At 33.4% G+C, this 12,894-nt stretch overlaps 2 protein-coding genes across 2 annotated transcripts; both read left to right on the top strand.

Annotated features, from left to right (window-relative positions):
* The first annotated feature begins 902 nt into the window (after window positions 1-902).
* LOC120345156 (solute carrier family 22 member 7-like) lies at window positions 903-6,421 on the top strand. The gene is made up of 13 exons (XM_039414578.2): window positions 903-1,086; window positions 1,515-1,587; window positions 2,056-2,214; window positions 2,546-2,649; window positions 3,021-3,175; window positions 3,467-3,656; window positions 3,743-3,866; window positions 4,009-4,153; window positions 4,500-4,676; window positions 5,078-5,186; window positions 5,266-5,365; window positions 5,489-5,630; window positions 6,095-6,421. Exons 1-13 carry the CDS (start codon window positions 944-946, stop codon window positions 6,148-6,150), a joined length of 1,677 nt encoding a protein of 558 aa, XP_039270512.2. The 5' UTR covers window positions 903-943; the 3' UTR covers window positions 6,151-6,421.
* A 3,318-nt stretch (window positions 6,422-9,739) lies between these two features.
* LOC120344565 (uncharacterized) lies at window positions 9,740-12,259 on the top strand. The gene is made up of 4 exons (XM_039413851.2): window positions 9,740-9,891; window positions 10,270-10,461; window positions 10,662-10,924; window positions 11,139-12,259. The coding sequence occupies exons 1-4, from the start codon at window positions 9,841-9,843 to the stop codon at window positions 11,269-11,271; spliced, it is 639 nt and encodes a 212-aa protein (XP_039269785.2). The 5' UTR covers window positions 9,740-9,840; the 3' UTR covers window positions 11,272-12,259.
* The last annotated feature ends 635 nt before the right edge of the window (window positions 12,260-12,894 follow it).

The raw sequence follows: 12,894 nt of genomic DNA, 5'->3' as shown, positions 1-12,894 counted from the left end.
CAAATGCTGGAAATTTGAAATGGATTAGTCCACTAGTTATATAAAAAAGCGATTTTTTTTTTCGGGCTAAAAGTCGCCCTAATAAAAACAACGATTTAGAAAAACGAGACATATGGACACTTCGTGAATAGATAAATGATTTGAATAAATCTTGTTAGATTAAGATTACATTGAGCCATGTAGAGTCAAGGTCGAGATAATAATAACAGGTTTTGGCGTTCGCTGTGCATTGACAATAAGTTCAGCCTTATTTTTTTTATAATTGGATTGGATGCTCGCTCGCATGGACGTTTACAAGCTTTCTATCGGCAAATGATCAAAGTATAACAAATTACAAATCCCTTATATTTGTATCGCATAGTTCATAAACACAACTAATATTTCCATTTTTTTCCTAAAATCACCATTGCGTTATTTTGAAACGTCAATTTTTCAACTATTCCTTTCACACAACTGAAAATGGGACTCTCAACTTCACCTATAATTTTACTATAAACTGAATCTTTTATAAAATGACTTATGTAAATCATATCAAACTCGCACCTGAAGCAGTTCTACAAGTCGATGTTCAAAGTCATTACTGGAATCTTATCTGGAAAACAGATTGTTACTCTGCTATGGATAGAAATGATACATCTTCAGCATGACACGATTATTAATTGATGACTCTCCTATAATACTAATAAATTGTTTTTAGTAATCACAAGCTACTATTTCGATAATGAGTATTTACATTTGTGTGATTTTTTATTTTCAAATTTGCCAAGCTTTTTAGGCTCCCAGTGTTATTTAGCGCTTAGGCGACATTCGAGAATCTAGTTTTTCCCCAATGAAATTATATAAACATTCCCCCCCATAGTAAAGAAGTTATTCTAACAATTCTCTTCACATGTCCTAGATATAAGCTATACTTTGATTGTTTGCATTTGTAATATTGTATATTATGGATGTTGACGACGTATTTGAAAGCATAGGTGGTGTAAGCAAATACCAGATTGCTGTAATTCTTGCTTCTGCATTTTCTCTTCTGGCAGCAACAATGTCTTCGCAACTGGCAGTATTTTTGAGCGCTACTCCTACACACAGGTATGTAAGACTAATAGTATTTTAAACAAAACTGCGTATCTGCCTGTTAGCATTGATGCAGTCGCTTTATCATTGAGGTGAGTGGCAGGAGTGATTTTCTTCCGATAGTTATTGCATTTGAATACAAATTCATAATGACGTATTATACTGAAACAATTTTTCTTGCTATACTCACGTCACTGACTTTACATTTTTCATCATAAGGCATGATGTCTCAAAACATAAAATCAATGATTTTAGGCGATTTTTTGAGCTCAACAAAGTGTATAATACATGACTAATTCAGTTTATTTACAAGAGCACATTTTCTCACTATCAAGATTACGTTGTCGAGATTAATTTTAGAATAGTTAGGTGAATGATCATATTTAACAATTTCATTGAATAAAAAGCATCGTAACATTTTGCTTTGTATCTTTGTTTTACAGATGTGCTCTACCTACATTGCACATAAACGCGTCAATGTTAACTCATAGCGAACTCGTCAACCTTTTTATACCGGTAAAACATTAATGATTATTAATTACATTTGCATTTAAATCTTTGTTACAATGAAGGAGGATTATTTTCCTTAATTAATTTGCAAATGTGAGGCATGAGATACATAAAATCTGTCTATCAGGTAATACCCGAGTAAATTTCAAGTCACTTTGACAACTAAAACTCAACTATTTAACTAACATGAGCCGCAGGAATTGAATTGACCATTGAAATGGCGCAAACAAACATCGATTTTGGCGAAATTTGGGCAATCGAGGTCAATGTGGTCAAATTACAACAACAAAAAGGGATATAAATAACTGTATTAATGAAGTACTAGTGAGAAACTTTAGGAAAACCTTTTTGTATTAGAAGTACTATGTCAAAAAAGGTATAGACCCTATAGCTTCCGCAAAGTTGTTTGAATATCATACTACAAATAAATATTATTCTAATAATTATTCATCAAATTTAATCCATTTCATAAAGCCGGAAGATTCCTGCCAACGGTATGATTATAATTTGACTCAGTGTGAAGAAGAAAACAATCTTTCTTGCATAACTAATCAAACAGAAGTTCGAATTATCCCGTGTGATTATGGATATCATTACGATAAGACATATTACGACCAAACAACTATATCAGAAGTAAGTTACATTCATAATCAAAACTTTACTGAACAAGTAATTTTTTATCATGTATTTATGTTCATTTGAAACCAAGATTAACGGCATTTTCTTCGAATGACAGAAAGAATTTAGCCAATTTATTGAATTTCACATCATATTTAGGTAATAGATTTTTTGCGGGAATTATGTATGTACAATATGCACAATAACTTTGGTAGGGTTTGGTAACTGTCGGTTATCTCATTTATCGTAGCACCCAAACAATATGCTGCTCGTTTGAGTTTTCGCTCATGCGAATAAGGCAAAATTTGTTTGATAGTTAAATATGTAAAAATATTTTTATTTTTAGTGGGATTTTATATGCGGGAGAGAAACGTTTGATTCGATAGCCAACTCTTGCATATTTCTTGGATTTTTTATGGGATCAGCTGCGTGTGGAATTTTAATGGACAAGTATATATATGATTAAAATTTTACTAACAAAAACTATGACAGAATTGAACGGTCACAGAATCTCACTACTGAAATTTCAAATTCTTTCCCACCATGCTGTTTCTTTCGATATCCATTATTCATTGATGAAGTACTGTAAAATTATTTCTCGATTTGAATGAAATAATACAGATTAATTAAAGCGTAATGTTCGTTACTAAATATTTATTCGAGATTTGATTGGGCCTATATCAATAATAGAGTCTATAATGTTGGATTGGGCAACACACCATGTTAATGTCAGGAATACACTGTGTAACAGATGAACACTGTGTAACTCCACAGAAACGAAATATTTATAAAACAAAAGCTGATATTCATACAAATTTCAGATTTGGGAGAAACACTGCGAGGTTGATCTGTTGCATTGTCTTTATCGTATCTGGATGTATTGCATCGTTCGTTCCGTTGTTTGGTGTTTATCTCGTGTTTCGAGTTATTATGGCAGGATCAGGACTTGCAGTTTATTTATGCGTGTTTACTTATGGTGAGCGATTTGAATGATCGGATCTATTGGATTGAAACACAAACCAAATTGTATATGGTGTAATAACATCAATATTGTAACCCGAATACAGGTCGGATGGGCCGCTTGTGGTCATCTAGTTGTTCTGCTATATGGAAACACTATGCGTATGTTTGGGAATGGATTGAGCACAGCTTACACTATAGATATCAGGGATGGCGAACCACTGACCCGCGGCTGTACATTTATGGCTAGCATGCATAAACGCATGTCGAATACCATCAATAAAATGATGTTATTTTATTCTTACAGTGACAGAAATTTCTCCTAAGGAATACCGAACTTTCTTTGTGACTGTATGTGCAGTTATATCAGGAGTTTCCCACACTATCCTTCCTCTTTTGGCATACCCATTTCGTTCGTGGAGGTCATTGTGCCTGGTGAACAGTTTGCTCGCGACTCCATTCCTTGGCATATATTTTCTGATTCCCGAGTCTCCAAGGTATGTTGAGTATATTGATTACCGGAACTTTTCTTGCATTTTCATACAAAATGATGATGAATTTTGTTCGAAAATATTTTATTCAGGTGGCTTATATGTAATGGCAGAGAAGATGACGCCAGAGAAGTACTCAAAAGAATTGCTAAAAGCAAAAACGTCGAACTTAATGAAGAAGTATTTCATAAAATACAATCAAACAAAGACTCGGAAGTATTTAAACTAAATCATTTTATACCCGTTTTTTCTCGTTTTTTTTTTGCCATTCATTTCTTTTATTTATTTTTTTTCCAGTTTCTGTGTTTCATTTTCCTGTTTTACTTTTTTGTCGCTAAATGTTTTTGGTTGATTACAGGAATGTGAAAGCAAGAAAAAATATTTCTACACTGATATTTTTCGAATGGCGAACATGAGGATGATAACAATAATTATTATGCTAGACTGGTTTGTAGTCAGCATGGTTTTCTATGGGCTCACGTTAAACGTTGGTCGACTTGCAGGTGAATGAGCGGGTGTATTAACTCTGAATCAGTGTTTTTCCATGGGTATTTTGCGAATCAGATCTTTGCTTCAAAACCTGATTTTTAAACAACATAACATACAACAAATGTACATTTATTCATTTAAGCTTTACTTAATCGGTAGATATTACACGAGGTTATTTTAAAATAGAAAGACTCCGAGTAAAACAGTGAGCCTCATAGACCTCAGAGGGCATATGAAAATAATTATCATTCAAGAGACGTTTCCACCTTTACATCATCAGCAGTTGTTGGTCCAAGGTTTTGAGCTCAAGCATCATTTGAAAATATCTAAATATCATCAGATTGCACATATTTTTTTCAGGTGATCCGTACATAAATGCGACAGCAAATGCATTCATAGAAGTTCTTGGGTATAGTACTTATTTTATCGTAGCAAGAAAAATTGGATCGAAAACGACTACGGCCTTAGCATATTTTCTTGGTGCAATTTGTTGCATCTCCACCATGTTGCTTACAGAATTTTCTTGCGGAAATCAGGGTAAATTTGTTAGCTGTTTTTAATAATTGATTGTTTTAATTTGGATGGAATTTAATTCTTTGATTATATTTTAAGTATTTTCACATCATTTCAGCTCGTTATCACTTCGAAAACTCATTCTATCAAATTCTATTTATAATAATAAAAAGGTAGTATTTACTTAGAGTAGGACCGAAAAATGGTATCATGTTTTGTGTGCAATAAGAAACTATTTAAATTACTGACTACACGGTTTTTACTGTTGTAGACCTCCAGTATTATCTTTCGCTTCATCAAACAACAAATGGAATTAATTATGGCATAAATATATATATATTTATTATTCTCTTCCTAATATTCAAAATATAAGTTAATAATTACTGCTATATTGGTTTAAATAATATAATCTCTATACAAAATAGATATGATTGAAGCTGGTCGTTGGATCGCAATATCTGGAAAGTTTTTTGCTTCTTGGGCATTCCAAGGAATATACCAATTGACGGTAACTTTACATCCTACTGTTACAAGGTTTGTAATAACTTAATTAGGCTATTATAAAATTTGGAATTCTTCCATCATTGTTACGCCGGCGTATACAACTTTTTAGAGGAAAAGGAATGGCCCTAGGTTCAATGGCAGCAAGAGTTGGATCCATGATTATGCCTTTTACACTTCAAATTCAGAACTCAATTCCTTGGCTCACGCAGGTAAAATTATCATTATATTACGAATCGTATATGAGTGTTTTAGCCATCATTTTGTTCGAAGTAGTTCAAATATGCCAGTTTTAAATGGCGATTATCCAAATCGTTACTCTTGTCTCTCTACAGACGATATTTGGAACATTAGCTTTTATTGCCTGTAGTGCGACCATGCTTCTCCCAGAAACTCGTTCACTCTCGTTGCTTACAACAGTGGATGAAGCGGAAAATTTTTACCGAAAACATTTCGTTTTGAATTTTAAGAAAAATGGTGAGTTTTGTTTTAAATAAATAAAAACAATTGGAAAATAACTATGGTACCTAATTCAGGTTTTCTTTCAGTACAATACCTGAGTATTTTACTCTCTAACACGCTGATATATGAAAACCAATTCATGTTTTCTTTCAGTACGATGCCTGAGTATTTTACCCTTTAACACGCTGATATAAATTTACATAACTCCAGATATAGATTCCCATTTTACAGTTGTGTAACTTTTGCTAATTTAATTGCTGTTTTAGTACCACAGTACCTTACTTCCGGTAAAATTTTTCCCAGTAAACTTTGCTGCAAAATTCAAAAGTCTTTTTTGCCCATATATGAATACAATATATAGAAGCACTAATGTGTATTACATTCGCTCATGTAGTGCCCTGCTCAACCATGTTTCCAGATTTCTTGCGCAAATGCTAATCTAAACAGATGAATGATAAATGCTTTTTCATATTTTATAGGAAAAATGGACAATGAACTCGTAGTCAAAATAGAAATGGAAAAGCAACAAGCATAATATAAAAGTCATAACACAGAATACATATTTCCATCTTTTATTAATTAATATAATTATCAATTATGATTCGCTGATTTATTCGTGTAAAAAATAACAATATTCAATATTGTTATTTTTTAATCAATAAAAAAAATAAACAATATTCGCACATTGCCAAAATTCATTTACAACTACCGGTACGTCATTTTACGTATATCACGTATATGTTATTTGAATTTTTTTTTTTCATGTCTGCAACAACTTTTTAATAAAACGAAATAAACGTTCAAACTTGAAATAAATTTTCTTTATTCTATAAATTAGAAAAGGCATAGTATATTAGAAAACCTGACAACTTTAAGGAATAGGATTAAGAAGTATCAAAAAAACAGTGATGTTAGAATTTTCATTTTATAATTTTTATATCTCACGCTTGCTTAAACTAGATTTTCGACTGTACTGTTACTTCTTTGAATCTATGCATAGTTTAGGGCAGGGTGGTCCAAGATTGTCGGCTCCGGAGGCCACAAAATTATTTTTGTATTGTTCGCGGGCCACAATTGTGCCATGAATAGATAAACAGTACAATACAAACACTTCCGATCAGTATTTGTCATTTATTAAGCTAAAACATGTAAATACCCACTTAAACCTGCGAAATTGTTTTTATATCTCCATTAGTGTAAGATTTCAAACTTTTCATACCGGAAAAAATGCTTCCGCGAATGTAAGTGCTTTCGAACATCCATAAGATTTTCAAAGCAAAATGTTAACTTTATAAAATGCTCATTGATCACGAGATTCTGAAATGCCAATTAAAATTACATTCTTTTTTTATCCACACAACTTGCCGACATATCCGACATATTTTACCTCCCATATCCAGTTAAAAATCTGTTTGCATTCGTCAGCTTTCTTTTCAAACTCATGTTTACGAAGTTACTTACAAAATACCTGCAGATTGATTGATTACCGAATGTGAGGTACAAAAGAGTGATTACTGAATTTTCTGACATATAGGCAGCATTTTTTGTAATACTATTTGGGCTGGTTGCGAAAAACACCCGGTATAAATTATATTGTTAGACCATAACAATAATATTTGGTTATCAGGCCTAGCCAACCTAAGCTGATAGAATCTGCATTTGATTTTTAGTTTGATATGGTGCCAAAATTGTTAGCATATATTCGCGACTAAAAATCTTGTAAGCCAGATAACAATTTAGACCACCATTCAACTTCGACAGTCGCCTTAGCTATCCAGCCATACCACTGGTCAATTTAGTGACATTAGTGATGTAACAATATGTTAGAAAAATTTTCTGCTTAATTTTGTGACGAAATAACACCAAATGCGATTTTACCTAGCAAATGCGATTACTCTCCGAATGCGACGCGGGCCACAAATAATGAGACTGCAGGCCACATGTGGCCCGCGGGCCTGGGTTTGGACCACTCTGGTTTAGGGTGTTACGTGAATTTTATTTCAAGCTGGGAAATACACGATTCTATTTGGGAATTCATTTAGGTAAAATATGGAGGAGGCCCGTGCGGTAACTTGACATAGTCAATCGAGCAGCGGTCATGACATTTAGTGATGCTTACTTTATGTGCTGTAAAATAGGGGCATGTTATGATATTGTGAGACGATAGTGCTGCTTAATCTCAAATATCTACTAGTTATAAAATAGGAAATATTGGGAAGTTTCATGGTATATAGATTGCCACATACTAATAGTAATTTGCACCATGACAATGACGCAGTACCACCAGACCACTTGCGTAGTATATTCTTATTCTCGCTCGTTCGCAACAATAGGTTGTCATATTTTCTAACGCCTATATCTAGAATGTCGGTGCGATTTTCACCCGTATTTTGGTTGCCATTGATCATTGTAATGTCACACAAGTGTCTGTTACGTCCAAGTACCATAACTTGAATTGTCTAGAATAGATCTAGAATCTAGATTCATCTGGAACAGGCTATTTTTAGCCGCGCCTATGCCAACGCGGTCCGGTGTCGCATTTTGAAATTTTTATTGCGCGTTCATCCAACAATATTCGGCAATAAACATGGACACAGTGTATGCTAACTCAGCCCTAAAACATTTATGTTCACTAAAACAAACAGTTGCTTAGTATAAATTTCCATAGAAGGAACACTGATGAGACGGGCAATACAAAGCTAGAAATATGTTGCTTCCTGGTATTAGAGATTCTATGCAACCGTAACTGACGTGTGCCATATTGGAGTTAATACTACTAAAATGATGTCATGATGCCGTCTATAAGGGGCCCAAATTGCATTCGCATGTTATGAATAGCTGAAAAAACGTAGAGCATACAATTGAAGCTCTCTACAAAGTTGTTTTCAAATGCCAATTTGCCTATTTTCTCAGAGTCGCAATTTGTTCAAAGTTATGCCATCCGTTGCCAATTTGCACTTTATTTTTCAATAGGCGAAAAATTATCAGCTCAACCCTGAGCATTTCATAATATATAATTACTAGAACCGCGCGAAGAAAGATACGTGAAACATATGGATATAGCGCAAAACAAAGGATTTTTTGACATATAAAATTGATTTGGTCCTATATACGAAAATAGAAAAGCGATAAGCGTGTAAAGCGATATAGTCAAAGCTTTGTAAAATATAACTAGTGAAATACCAGTAGCTTAGTGTAGGAGTGAATTCATCGTGTTAGCAAATGTAGTATTGATTGATATTAAAAAGATTTACAATTTTTAGAAGAAACGCTACCTTCCTCTAATATAAATAATTTTTGTTCTCCTCGTGGCGGAGCAAGAACACAAGTTGACGAGTAGATGTCATTCAGTTAAATCAAATCACATGAATACGAACCTAATTCGTGATCGTTTATACCGCTCAATTTGTGTAAATTATTTGACTTAATTACTCAAAAGTTTTTTCTAATATGATCTGTATAGCTTATTAAATTAGTCTGGTCTCACAGCCTATCCCCAGTTATTTCATATTGTATCAAACTAAAAAATGCTGAGTATATGTTTACAATGATCACAGAAATTTGTTCAAAATCGGAACTAAAGTAAATTTAATATTTGGAACATTAAGTTAAATATCTGCTCCCTGGAAATAATATATATATATAAACCGAATTCATTTTGAACGGTAGAAAGCCGACATTTGAAGATTGATGTATTTCAGTGATATAGATTTCAACTACGACCATCTTACCTTCCGAATAACTGATTAAATGTTTTTGCGTTCACCAATTTTAGTCCACCCAGGCAATGAACATACATCCCACTTAATGTTCTATGATCACACTGACAGAGAGAAGATGTTTCAGATTCAATGTTAGTAAACGCCGCTGCACCTCTGGAGAAAAGAATACAGCCCTCTGCCCTATAATATCCTAATGATTTTTGAAAACTTGACATTACCATATTTGGAAGTATAAAAATAAGCTGTGACCAAATGTAATATTTTGAGACATATGTTGTAACTAATTAAACCTGGATTGCAATTAAAAGGATCACCAGACAAAATTATTTAAATTGAGCCCTTTAACGCTGAGGTTACGGTAGCCCGAGGGTCCGAGAAAATTGTATTTAACACATTTCGAATTAATTTATGTCACTTTCAAATGTTGTTTCTACGAGCATCGTGAAAGCAGAAAAATTTTACTAGCCTCAGTTCTACCTTTTCTATACTTTTGGGGCAGTTAAATGAAGTTCTACACTCCTAATATGAAAAAGATCATCAACATCAACAACATGGTGAGTGTAACATAATTGTTTCAATGTGTTTGTGTAGATCAGGGTACCTCCATGGATTCCAGTGTAGCCCGCATTGTTGCAAAACCTGTTAAATTTCAACTTCTAGGCTTAAATCCAAATGATGTTCGTTTCAACCTGAGTATACAAATTTAGGTGTATGTTTATGATTTTAAAACGAAGCGTAGACAGAGGGGCGAGGAGTATAGTAGGAATAAGCACACTAAATACTATTAGTTAGTTTCCAGTTCCAGCCCATTGATCAGAGCGATAAGTCTATTCTTTGTGGTCTGTCATTGCCGGTACAGCTGTCAATTATACGTTTCCAAATCTTATTTTTCTGGTAAATATGATTGACAATGTGTTAACCATTTCGTTCAGATATTACAATTATCCTTATTGCTGGTCGTGTCTCGATTTGCCGCCTCCTCTTCTGAAAAATGCTACAAAATGTCTGGATGTCGTAATCTACGAGGGCAAAGTAATCATAAAGAAAATGATGTGTTCGCTGACGTCAATGAAAATCGAGGATCTTGTTCCCTCTGCACCTGCGTTAAAACGAAGCATTTCGTTGTAAGCACATTTAAAAATTGTTGACGTTTGTCCTGTTTGCATATATGATTAATGGTTAATTTTTGCGTGCATTGCTTAAGTTTTTTAAAAATATGGGGTGATTTCTTTAAACTCAGTTTAAACACATTTAATTATTTGTTCGAAATGTTTCCTGTAATTTCAAAATGTCTTTTATTCATATGCTTATATTACATTTTCAGGCTTCATGCATGGTTATTAAAGTTGTCAACATGACAACCCCTGTTAAGAAAGCAGGATTATTGAAGCGCGTCGTAGATTTATTGGGAGAAAGAATGTCAGCAAGATTTGGTAACGATAGAGAAGTTGAACTATCTGAAGAGGAAGCGGTACAGGTCGAATGTGAATATGAGACCATTCCTGTATATGACAAAGAAAAGCAAATTCTACAATTCCATTTTATTAACTACGTGCTTACGACGTGGGAATCCTACTGCTGTTTAAAGTAAGTTTTGTTCGGTATTATTCTGTTTAGTACGAGCATAATGTACCCTTTCATATATTATTAAATTCTGCCAATGCAATGAATGTACAGTGATCCCGCCATTTCGTTCAAAATTTAATAATTTGATGCATTGTTCATGTGGTAAATTGTGGTAAACAAAATTAAGAAAATTCGAAACATTCAAAATCAATACGATAATATTTGCATATTTCAGAACTCCTTCATATGGAAATGTTCATCCCTACTGCAAGGTTCAGTTTGATCACAAGTGCAAAGCTAAAGCAGTGTTAAGACACAAGCCACGGAGACGCTGCCCTATGCCATTGCTGCGGAATTTGACTGGATAATTTCAAAACAACAATATTTACTGATATAAGAAAGCCTACGACGCAAAAATTGTCAAAATGGAAGAAAGTGGCGAGCAAGATTTCTTCTTTGGTGCTTTGGCTTGGAGACGTTTCCGTATACCAACTGTACAAATATAGCTGGATCAAGGAGACAACGGATACCAAGAACCCCCAAATTTTCAAAATGCTCTTGAAACACAATGTTATCAGATTCTAAAACATAGTGTGCGAACGATGGTGTTGAACAAGACAGACAAGTAATCGAGGTTTCGAAATATCAGAGGAATGAAATTAAAACTAATTTACAGATCAAGCCACAGAAATTAATTATTGGTGGTTGAAATTCTTCAGATAGCTACGAACAGTTCTGCGAATATTGTGTTTCGTAACGTGCCAATTTGTTTGCGATTTAGCCAATTATGTCGTAAACCGAAATATTTTTAAGCAATTTGAGTGGCTGAAATTCCAATATTTGACTCAAAGGAATCAAACATGTGGCGTTGTGGGTCAGATAAGAGTAAACTCGAGTTTGATTTAAATTTTTTTGTTAATCTCAATTACAACATTATGCATTGTCAACATGAATGTAACTACACGATGTAAATAATCGCTGAACAATCACAATTCGCTGACGCGATACCAAGTTCCCACCGGCTTTGCTTGCAATTATATTTTGATTTAATTCGACTTAATGTTCTGTAGCGTGCCAAATAGTTCAGAGCAACTCGCCAAGTGTTGGGTTATTTAAATTAGCAAGCCTACTGTCTGACTTGAATGATTGATTCAATTTTAAATTGAAATTCATCTTCCAAATGTAGTTTATTTTATTCGTTTATACGTGTTGCCGACAATCCTTACATCAGTATTATCAGCTTACATTTACCTATCTAAACTGTAATATACAAAATTCCCAAAGTTTCTTGATAAATTCATTTTTTTCAAGTAATATTATATTGATAATTACTGGCGAATTTTATCCAAATATTATTTATTATTATCATTATCGCGATTCGGAATCAATATGATATTATTTTTAAAATGAAAGTTTACTAATAAATGTAATAAAACTACGTATTAAATCGATCACTCTAACGAATTTTCTATGTACTACTTCTAAGAATTTTTGTTTCCAAAATTGTATTTCCCATTTTTTCAATTGTTTTGTATATTGCCATCTTGTTCTTTTCAACGCTACGTGATTTGTTTCTTCAATTTTGTTTGTAATGAAAATAAAGGAATACAAAGAAATCTTATAATTGTGATAATATTCCAGCGACAGCATCAATGGGGAATACGCGCGAAAGAGGTTTTGTTAAGCCTTATTTTCTTTCAACCTTGTTACATTGGCGAGCAGATGTACGAAGAGAACAGTGTACGAATGAAGTACATAACAAAGGTGAACGTTGTTTCTTTCTTCAAAGCACTGGACAAGTAGAAATTCCATTTAAATCACATTGGAAACTAAAAAAATGAAGAAAAAGGCAAAACAAAAATTAAGAACTGAGAAATACCTTTCATTTTTTATTTTGGAATATTCCGATGTCTCTACTTGAAGAGTTTGGGATCTTGATTTCATGTTATCCATAAAACAAGCCCGAACAAACTACGGAAATATAGCATAAA

The sequence above is a fragment of the Styela clava genome, chromosome 1 (genome assembly GCF_964204865.1).
Source record: "Styela clava chromosome 1, kaStyClav1.hap1.2, whole genome shotgun sequence".
Taxonomy (NCBI): Eukaryota; Metazoa; Chordata; class Ascidiacea; order Stolidobranchia; family Styelidae; genus Styela; species Styela clava.
The sequence above is the reverse complement of the archived record's forward strand: the minus strand, read 5'-3'. Positions and strand labels throughout refer to the sequence as shown.

Excerpts from the sequence above, each read along its gene's own strand:
- LOC120345156 (XM_039414578.2), top strand. The coding sequence starts at position 944 with ATGGATGTTGACGACGTATTTGAAAGCATAGGTGGTGTAAGCAAATAC. Across the intron at positions 3,657-3,742 it reads CTGATTCCCGAGTCTCCAAG|GTGGCTTATATGTAATGGCA; the intron begins GTATGTTGAGTA and ends TATTTTATTCAG. Across the intron at positions 5,187-5,265 it reads TTACATCCTACTGTTACAAG|AGGAAAAGGAATGGCCCTAG; the intron begins GTTTGTAATAAC and ends ACAACTTTTTAG.
- LOC120344565 (XM_039413851.2), top strand. The coding sequence starts at position 9,841 with ATGAAGTTCTACACTCCTAATATGAAAAAGATCATCAACATCAACAAC. Across the intron at positions 9,892-10,269 it reads TCATCAACATCAACAACATG|ATATTACAATTATCCTTATT; the intron begins GTGAGTGTAACA and ends CATTTCGTTCAG. Across the intron at positions 10,925-11,138 it reads GAATCCTACTGCTGTTTAAA|AACTCCTTCATATGGAAATG; the intron begins GTAAGTTTTGTT and ends TGCATATTTCAG.